Source organism: Nicotiana tabacum, chromosome 24 (assembly GCF_000715075.1).
Source record: "Nicotiana tabacum cultivar K326 chromosome 24, ASM71507v2, whole genome shotgun sequence".
Classification (NCBI taxonomy): Eukaryota; Viridiplantae; Streptophyta; class Magnoliopsida; order Solanales; family Solanaceae; genus Nicotiana; species Nicotiana tabacum.
Genome location: NC_134103.1, coordinates 66,855,137 through 66,865,462, shown reverse-complemented (window position 1 = coordinate 66,865,462; position 10,326 = coordinate 66,855,137). Strand labels below are relative to the sequence as shown.

The following is a 10,326-nucleotide window of genomic DNA, read 5'->3' as shown; positions in this document are numbered from 1 at the left end:
AGATTTGCTTGATACGGGCTTTATTTGGCCCCGTGTATCACCTTGGGGTGCTCCAGTCTTATTTCTAAAGAAGAAGGATGGTTCTATGCTAATGTGTATTGATTATCGCCAGTTAAACAAGGTTACAGTGAAGAACATGTACCCATTGCCGCGTATCGATGACCTATTTGATCAGCTTTAGTGTGTCGAAGCATTCTCTCAGATCGACTTGCGTTCAGGCTATCATCAGTTGAATATTCGGGAGCCAGATATCCCGAAGACTGCTTTCAGGACTCGGCATGGTCATTGCGAGTTCCTTGTGATGTCTTATGGGCTGTCCAACGCCCCAACATCATTCAAGCACTTGATGAATAGTGTATTTTAGCCCTATCTTGACTTGTTCGTCATTCTTTTTATTGATGATATTTTGGTGTACTCCCGGAGCCGGGAGGATCATGAGCAACACTTGAGGACTGTGCTTCAGACCATGGAGAGAAAAGAAGTTATATGCAAAATTTTTAAGTGTGAATTCTGACTGGATTCAGTGGCATTTTTTGGTCATGTAGTATCGAGTGAGGGGATCAAGGTAGATCCGAAGAAGATTGAAGCAGTGCAAAGTTGGCCTAAACCGTCCTCAACTATGGAGATCCGGAGTTTTCTTGTCTTGGTAGGGTATTACCACCGATTTGTAAAGGGTTTCTCGTCTATTGCAGCACCTATGACCAGATTGAACCAGAAGGGTGCTCCATTCAGGTGGTCCGAGGAGTGTAAGGGGAGTTTTGGCTTGTGTGGTTTCTCAGTCTTCTCTTTGTGATCGTATTAGAAAGATTTAGTATGATGACCCACATTTGCTTGTCTTTAAGGACACGGTTCAGCACGATGATGCTAACGAAGTCACTATTGGAAATGACTGTGTATTACGGATGCAGGGCAAGCTATGTGTACCTAATGTATATGGTTTGCGTGAGTTGATTCTCCAGGAGGCTCACAGTTGGCAGAAATCCTTTCACCCAGGTGCCGCGAAGATATATCAGGACCTGAGGAAGCATTGTTGGTGGAGAAGAATGAATAAGGACATAGTGGAGTATGTAGCTCAGTGCCTAAATTGTCAGCATGTGAAGTATGAGCATCAGCAGCCAGGTGGATTACTTCAGAAGTTAGAGATTCCAGAGTGGAAATGGGAGCGGATCACTATGGATTTTATTGTTGGGCTCCCACAGACTCAAAGGAAGTTTGATTCAGTTTGGGTGATTATGGATAGATTGACCAATTGAGCTCATTTCATTCCTATGGTTACTACTTACTCTTTGGAGCAGCTGGCTCAGGTTTACATTTGTGAGATTGTCAGGCTTCATGGTGTGCATGTATCTATCATCTCTGACCGGGGTACGCAGTTTACATCGCATTTCTGGAGAATCGTACAACATGAGTTGGGTACTCTGGTGGAGTAGAGTACAACATTTCACCCTCAGACGGACGGACAATCCGAGCTCACTATTCAGATATTGGAGGATATGCTTCGTACGTGTGTGAAGGATTTGGGGTGGCTCTTCGGATCAGTTCTTGCCTCATGCGGAGTTAGCCTACAACAACTATCATTCGAGCATCAAGATGTAATTGTGTGAAGCTTTGTATGGTAGACGGTGTCGGTCTCTAGTGGGTTGGTTTCAGCCGGGAGAGGCTAGGCTATTGGGTACAGACTTGGTTCAGGATGCCTTGGAAAAGTTTAAATTGATATAGGATCGACTTCGTACAGCCCAATCCAGACAGGAGAGTTATGCAGATCGGAAGGTTCGCGATGATCAAGTCATGGTTGGGGAGTGGGTCTTGCTCTAGGTTTCACCCATGAAGGGTGTTATGAGGTTCGGGAGGAAGGGAAAGTTGAGCCCTAGGTATATCAGGACTTTTGAGATTCTTGAGAGGGTTGGAGAGGTGTCTTAAAGGCTTGCACTACCACCTAGTCTCTCTGCAGTTCATCCAGTGTTCCATGTTTCCATGCTCTGAAAATATCACGGCAATTCGTCTCATGTGCTAGACTTCAGCTCAGTCTAGCTAGACAAGGATCTATCTTATGTCGAGGAGCCGGTGGCCATTTTGGACAGGCAGGCTCGAAAGTTGAGGTCGATGAACATCGCTTCAGTGAAGGTTAAGCGGAGGGGTCATTCGGTCGAGGAAGCGACTTGGGAGACCGAGCATGATATGTGCAGTTGTTATCCTCATCTTTTCACCACTCCAGGTATGTCTTTAGACTCGTTTGGGGACGAATGTTTGTTTTAAGAGGGGGGGGATGTAATGACCTGACCAGCCATTTAGAGAGTATTATCCCCGAACCCCTATTTATTGCTCCCTCTATTTCTTGCTGGGAGGTTTGGTTTTTGGTTTTATGGTAAAATGGAACACATAGTCCCTAAATTGGAAATTTAAGTTCTAGGAATTGACCATAGTTTGAATTGTATGAAGACGATTTTGGAATGGAGTTTTGACAGTTCCAATAGCTCTGTAGGGTGATTTTGATCTTAGGAGCATGTTCGGATGTTGATTTGGAGGTCCGTAGGTCATTTCGGCGCCAATTGGCGAAAGTTGGAAAGTTGGATGATTTTTGGAAAGTTTGACCGAGAGTGGACTTTTTGACAGCGGGGTAGGATTCCGATTTTGGAAGTTGGAGTTGATCCGAAATGTCAATTGTGACTTGTGTGCAAAATTTGAGGTCAATCGGACTTGATGTGATAGGTTTCGGTATCGGATGTAGAAGTTTGAAGTTCTAAAGTTCATTAGGCTTCAATCGATGCGCAATTCATATTTTTAGCATTGTTTGATGTGATTTGAAGGCTCGACTAAGTTCTTATGATGTTTTAGGACTTGTTAGAGTGTTTGGTTAAGGTCCCAGGGGCCTCGGGGTGGTTTTGTATGGTTAACGGATCGAGTTGAAACTTAAAGTATGGATGAAGTGCACCAGTTCTGATGCAATCGCACTGCTCAAGTTTGACCGCAGGTGAGAGCTCACATAAGCGAGAGGGTGAGCACTGAAGTGGGACTGAAGAGGGTGGGCAGTGGTCGCAGGTGCGACGAGGATGATCGTAGAAGCGGAGAGTAAGGGGAAGCTGAGGTGGTCAGGGTTTCCATAGAAGCGGACAAGTGGGCGTAGAAGCGCTTCCGCAGATGCTGATTTTGGTGCGCAGGTGCGAAGCTGGGAAGCTTAAGTGAGCTCTGCAGATGCGGAGGTTTCACCGTAGGTGCGGTACCACAGAAGCGGAATTTCTGTCCGCAAAAGCGGGAAGTGCTGGACAGAAGGTTTAAAATCGAGGGTTTGCCATTTTCTTCATATTTTGAGATATAGAGCTCGGATTGAGGCGAAAGTTTGATGGATTTTTAGAGGAAATATTTGGGTAAAGATTCTTGACTCGTTTTTGATTAATTCCCACGAATTGTTGTTTCCATCATTCAATTAGTATTTTTAGTTGGAAATTTGGGGGAAATTTGGCAAGACTTCTTAGGCTAAAACTTGGGGATTTGAAAGAGAATTTGAGGTCGGATTATTGTTTGCCCGAGGTTTCTATTGTGCCATTGTGAGATATTTATTTTTAGGACTACAAGGAAGTACCTCAGGAGCACCCCTGTTGTTTACCTTTATTTGTTGTATTGTTGTTTTTGTTGTTGTTATTGTTGTTGTTGTTGTTGTTGTTGTTGTTTCGTAACTTGTAAGATTCTTGTTTTCTTACATGTTGTAGTTGCTTTCTTTAATTTTGTGTTGTTATCTTCTGTGAATTTCTATTGTTATACTTCTCTGTCATTCAACACATTATTATATCTTCCGTCTTGCTTTTTTCTATTATTTCCAGTAGGGCCCTGACCTGACCTTGTCACTACTCTACCGTGATTAGGCATGGCACTTACTGGGTACCGTTGTGGTGTACTCATACTACGCTTCTGCACATGTTTTTGTGCAGATCCAAGTGCATCCTATCAGCCTCAATATTAGTGTGATGTGTTGCTGCTTTGGAGACTTCAAGGTACACTTGCCCGCGTTCGCAGGCCTCGGAGTCCCCTTCTATCCCGTTCTTTTCCTATTTATTTACATTTTGATAGAAAGTGATGTATAGGAACGTTTCACACTGTATCAAGAGCTTGTGACTTATATTTCACCGGGTTATTTGTATATGTTGATCGGCAATTTTAATTTATATAGCTATTAATGTTTGCTTTTTAAGTTATTATTTCAGTTATTCTGCATATTTGTTAAGCTTACCGAGTCTTAGAGGTTAGGTGTCGTCACGATATCTTACGAAGGAAATTCGGGCCGTACACACACACAGACATATATATATATATATATATATATATATATATATATATATATACATACATACATACATACATACAATTTCGACGAGAAAAGAACTACTCATGCAACATACATACATACATACATACATACATAATGCCAGATTATTCACTCCAATAAATTAAAACAGACTTAACTAAGATGAAGAGTATACTCTTTAGTTCTATTTATCAAACATGTATACTGAGATGGAGAGTAAATTCATGATATCAATTACAAGTATTTCACCTACTAAGCTTATAATAAATTTATCTGATATGGAGGAAGACCTAAGGTCGACGCGTATATTTATTACTCACTTAAAATAAATAGTAGGAGCTCATACAAACATATTTCTATCAGCACTTAATCATGATTGCATTATAACTACAAATTGATTCAACGTGTAAACTTAGATGGAGAGTCAATGCAGGTTATCAATAACTAGTAATTATACTCAGTGAGTTTATAATAAATTTATTCGATATGGAGAAAACCTTAAAGTCGATATATAAATTTATTATCTCACTATAAATTGATAGCGTATACCATAGGGGTTAATTCCTATCACCACATAATCACAACCATATATTTTCCTTGAAATTATGTTTCAAAATTCGAAAAAATCCCCAAAACCCCATTCAAACAGCTCTGAAATGCTAAAAATAAATGTGTTAATCACTGCATAGCAGTATGCATAGCTCACTGGGTGGTTTTGATGTACCTACTAAATATTAGGTGAATCGAAAATTGTAAAAGTCATGATCTCCAAACTGCAACCAAGTTCGAAAAGTTACTATTTTAAGTAGTTTTTAGGAATTTAAAAATATGGCATACATTCTTATCATATATCAATTTATGTTAAATCGATATGTATTATTATATTTTAGATTTGACATAAATAAATCTGTAAAGAATGACTTTTCATATTCAAATCACGTTTTAATCCTGCAAATCGCCAAAAAACCAATCTAAACAACCTCAAACTGCCGAAATACGACATAATTCACTGCATAACAATGAATATTTCTTTTCGGATCATTTCCGATGAACCCATCAAATTTTAGGTCAATTGGAGATCATGAAACTCATGATCACCAAAACTAGACCAAATTTGAATAAATCATTTTAGGCGAATTTATGATCAAATCAATATGATTTACATTCTTTTCATATAAGTTGAATCATCTTATGTACTCGTGTTCTAGATTTAACACAAATACAACTGACATAAAGAATAGTTCTTCATATTTAAAACTCATTTAATCCGATAAACTACTTAAACTCACATCTAAACGAACCTGAAACACCCAAAAATTTATTTTCGGTGGACCTATTAAATTTCATGTCAATCGGCATTTGTCAAATTCATGACCCCAAATCTATGACCAAATTCGGAGAATGATCGTTTTATACATTTTTATTGGTATGCATGTGCTATATGTAGTATTGTTTTCTTTTTTCCATATTAATATTGTTTCCTTTTTTCCATATTAATATTGTTTTAGTTCCGGACTCTTTAAAACCACAAGATCTATTTTCTTAATTGTTTTTTTGTTTCGAGCCAAACTATTTGAAATAAATTGGAATAGACGAAGTATCTTTCTTTGGCCTATGGGTAAGGAAAACGACAAGCGCTCATGTCTTATAAGTTGTTCCTAGCTGACTCCTGCTCGGCTAAATTGAAATTAATGCACCAACGTCATTTTTCTTGACTTATATATGGCTGTCATAGCAATAATTGGATTTCCTCCCAATAATCAATCACATACCTACGAGAAAAATGAATATGTTTGCTGTAGTTCTCTCCTACTAACTCATTTTATTTGCACAAAATTGAATAAAGTAATCTATTGCCGTCGAGGACGAATTTTTTTCTGTTATTTGAATTATTGATCTAGTAGGACAGGAAAAGTAAGGTGGCTTCTATTTATCCTAACGCATTCTGCTGTGGCGGACTGAAAGAAAACAAGTCACAAATCACAATAAAAGTAAGACCCTGAATGGCTGAAAATGTTGCAATTCCAACAATAGATCTCTCCCCTTTCTTTACAGACGGTGATGAAATTGGCAAGAGCAAAGTTATGAACAGTATAACCAAAGCCTGCTCCAACTATGGGTTTTTCCAAATAGTGAACCATGGGGTGCCTCTTGATGTGATGAATCGCGCTCTGAGCCTATCAAAGACATTCTTTGCATACCCAGATGAGGAGAAGCAAAAATCAAGTCCTGGATCAAGTTCACCTCTTCCAGCTGGTTACAGCAAGCAACCTGAACACTCAGCTGATAAGAATGAATACTTGCTCATGTTTTCTCCTACTTCCAGCTTCAATCCGTTGCCAAGCAATCCATGTGATTTCAAGTACGTACGTTTACATTTGATCTTTCTTATTAGCTTCATCTGTATTGAATGTAATAAACAATTAGTGCAATTAATTGCAATTGAAGCTCTCTTGATCAGATGTAAAAGTAGACAAGCACAACTACTAAGTACACTTGTGTGTTTGATTTGGAGGAATAATGTCTATTTTCTTGAACATTTTTCGGTGTTTGGTCGATTGTTGACTTATAGTACTCGTGCTAGGTGCAGGATAAGGTAAGACGAGAATAGTTTTGACAATTATAAATTATAAGTATTAAAAGTTGACAACAGTATCTTACTGTTTTTGAAGTAAGCGCTTAAAAAAAAAAAAAAGCGCTTAAAAGGCTTTTCTCAGACTCGCCTCGGGGCTCACCCCGGGGCGGGGCACTATCAAATGTCTTGGGATTCATGTGTGGGGCTTAGTTCTGTGAGGATTATACCTCCAAGCGCCCGACTGTGCGCCCTAAACACACCTAACGCTCAACGCTCGAGACTCGCCCAACACAGTTCCTATGCAGATCATGTATTGAATTCACTAATTAACATTGTTGACTGTCAAATTCTTTAACAATTGAATGATAAAAAGTTCTTTTTATTTAGAAGAATATGAAAATTGTAAATAACGAACCATAGTATTATATATTTACTAATTGATAACATCGAGAGGGTAAATATCATTTGAATATTTCTTCTGAAAATAGATAACCAAAATTTATATCTTTACTTGATAGATTTTTATGTCTTAGTTCTATGCCTATCAAAATCATCATACATTTATTATTTTACTATTTAAAAATAATTTTGTATTTATTCATGAAGGAGTAATATTTAAAATTATAGTGTTGATAAAATTTAGTGAGTATTTACTTTTAAGGAGGTAAAATATACAGATTGATAATATTTTTAAGAAATTATGATATTTAACTGTTTAAAAGTTAAGATGTTGTAGTTAATTTATATTTCATAGTAAATTTAACAGTATTGCATTATTTATACTTGCAAAACATACGAGATATTTTATTTTATATGAGTTTCTTTAATACTTTTTAGTTTTCTTGAATTTTTAATATATCTTTGAAATTTCTTTTGGTGTTATAATGCTATATTATTAATTCATAAATTTTAAAAATTAAAGATCTGTGGGGCTTACGCCCAATGTCTGAAGACTTTCGCCTCGTCTTGAATTAAATAAATGCTTCGTCTTATGCTCTCGCCTTTAAAAACACCTCTACGGAGTAAGAATCGAGATATTTGTAAGAAAGTGAATCCATTTGTATATGAGGGAAGTCATTTTCTCCCTTTAGTAAAAATCTTTTTTCACATCCAAGGTAACCAAATACTGAAAAATAATTATTTGAAGTAAATATTTTTTTCCCACAAAACCCTTTTCTTTATGAAAATACTTTAATTTCTTGGTAGCAAGCGCAATTAATTCCATTTAATTTTCTTTTCTAGGGAAGTACTTGAAGAGATGTTTACCCATTTCGGGAAAGTTGGTGAACTTTTGGAGAGCATCTTGAATGACTGCCTTGGCCTCCCTCCAAATTTCCTCAAGGAATATAATCATGACAGAAGCTGGGATTTCATGGTAGCTTTGCGTTACTATCCAGCAACTAACGCAGAAAACAATGGCATAAGTGAACATGAAGATGGGAATTGTATCACATTCGTCATCCAGGATGAAGTTGGTGGACTAGAAGTTCGAAAAAATGGAGAATGGATTCCGGTAATTCCAGCTGAAGGCAGAATTGTTGTCAATATAAGTGATGTTATTCAGGTAAAAGTTTTAACATTTGGACCGGCTTTGCACCCAGCATTTACGCCAAACTAAGTAACTTAACCTTAGCAGCTAACTCTTAAAGTGAGAATACATACCATAACCATCGTTAAGTGATAAAAATGTGTATGAAAAACACGTGTCTTACATCATTTATCTGGTATAGAACAGTGGGTGCGGGCTTTTACCTCCGATTATACTCTTTGTTCCATTTAATGTGACACTTTTTCTTTATTAGTTTGTTCCACAAAAAGTTATATTTTTTTATATTTGAAAACAATTTAACTCTAAACTTCTCATTTTATCCTTAGTGACATATTCTTATAACTACATATATAAATATCATGACATGCGTAAAATTACAAGTTTGAAAAATCTGCCATTCTTTTTTAAACTTTTTGTGACCAGCCAAACATCGTCATATAAATTGAAAAAAGAGAAGTAATTAATAAATTCTTACTAGAAATTTGGTAGTGTTACTGATCTTTTTGTGTAACTTGGATACTTATTGAAGGTGCTGAGCAACAACAAATTTAAGAGTGCAACTCATAGAGTTGTGAGAAAAATAGGAAAAAGCCGACATTCGTTTGCTTTCTTCTATAATATCCAAGGAGACAAGTGGATTGAACCATTGCCACAATTCACTGAAGAGATTGGGGAGCCACCAAGATACAGAGGATTTTACTACAAAGATTACCAAGCTTTGAGAATGAGAAACAAAAGTCATCCACCATCAAGGCCTGAAGATGTTATTCATATTACCCACTATGCAATCTCCAGCTAATTAAGCAAGCCAGAAAAGTTTGGAATGCACCGCAATCTGAAGAGATTATGTTAGTTTCTTTGCGTTACTTCCTAAAAGCTGTAATTAATGCGTTTGTAAGCCATGAAATCAGTTTTCTTTAGTGATTGAGCAAATTTCCTATTTCTAGTACTTTCACTTTTACAACAGACACAGACTAATGAAAACATGGTTATGACCTAATGATAGAAGCAGTGGTATATTTGCGATTTAGTTGTAAGCAACAAATAGATATGTACAATTAACTCTTACAACAAAGTTAAGGTTTAGGTGGGGTTATAGTCATCTCCTGATCAGGTTGACGACATGAATTGCTTTTGCAGCGAATTTGGAAAGTCATAGTGCACATTTTTGAGAGAGAGATCAGACTTTCTCACTCTAAAGCATTTTTTCCCAAAACCTTGATAAATGAAGACCCCAACATTCTCTTTAAAACAAGGTTTTGATAGTCTTGGTTTGATCTACTCATTATCATAAGATTTTAGATTGAAAGCTTAAATTCTTTACATAGAGTTAGAACATATTCAGTAACCCTGTTCCTGCAATAATTTCCTGTCAACTTCTATCTATCATATGAAAAGCTCTACGCTTCTTGTTAAGCCTTCGAATCGAGGTGAATTTGGAGAACTAGATCGAAGCTAAACCTAATTTTTTAAGTCGGTGAGAGAAGAGAGCTTGATACATGTAACGACCCGACCGGTCATTTTGAGTATTTTAGCCTCGTTTTCCTTATTTGATACTTCAGATATGTGTATTTGTGGTTACGTGACTTGACGGGGTAGTTGTTTTGGTTTGGGGGAGGTTGTGGAGTGAATTGGGACACTTAGTCCCACTACAAGAAAAAACCTTATTTACGACCAACTTTTAGGGACAAGTTAATAATCCGGTCGCAAATAATATATGTATTGGGACGAGATTATATTGTGGTCCTTAATGCTTTATTTTATTGCGAAGGTACTAAATCTGGTCCCTAAAAAAATAGTAACTGGTCCCAAATTATAATTGAGAGGCCTTGAGTGTGAGAGAGTGTCACCAAATCTAATACCAAAATATTAAAAAACTATTATTTTCTAAATATTAGGCGC

General features: G+C 37.1%; 1 protein-coding gene across 1 annotated transcript; it reads left to right on the top strand.

Moving 5' to 3' along the window:
* Positions 1-6,046: 6,046 nt before the first annotated feature.
* Positions 6,047-9,450, top strand: LOC107800501 (flavonol synthase/flavanone 3-hydroxylase-like). Its single transcript, XM_016623685.2, has 3 exons — positions 6,047-6,662; positions 8,118-8,439; positions 8,954-9,450. The coding sequence occupies exons 1-3, from the start codon at positions 6,304-6,306 to the stop codon at positions 9,221-9,223; spliced, it is 951 nt and encodes a 316-aa protein (XP_016479171.1). The 5' UTR covers positions 6,047-6,303; the 3' UTR covers positions 9,224-9,450.
* Positions 9,451-10,326: the final 876 nt, after the last annotated feature.

Bases quoted from the DNA above. Each gene is read 5' to 3' on its own strand.
- LOC107800501 (XM_016623685.2), top strand. From the start codon at position 6,304: ATGGCTGAAAATGTTGCAATTCCAACAATAGATCTCTCCCCTTTCTTT. The intron at 6,663-8,117 runs GTACGTACGTTT...TTTCTTTTCTAG, and splicing joins AGCAATCCATGTGATTTCAA to GGAAGTACTTGAAGAGATGT. The intron at 8,440-8,953 runs GTAAAAGTTTTA...TACTTATTGAAG, and splicing joins ATATAAGTGATGTTATTCAG to GTGCTGAGCAACAACAAATT.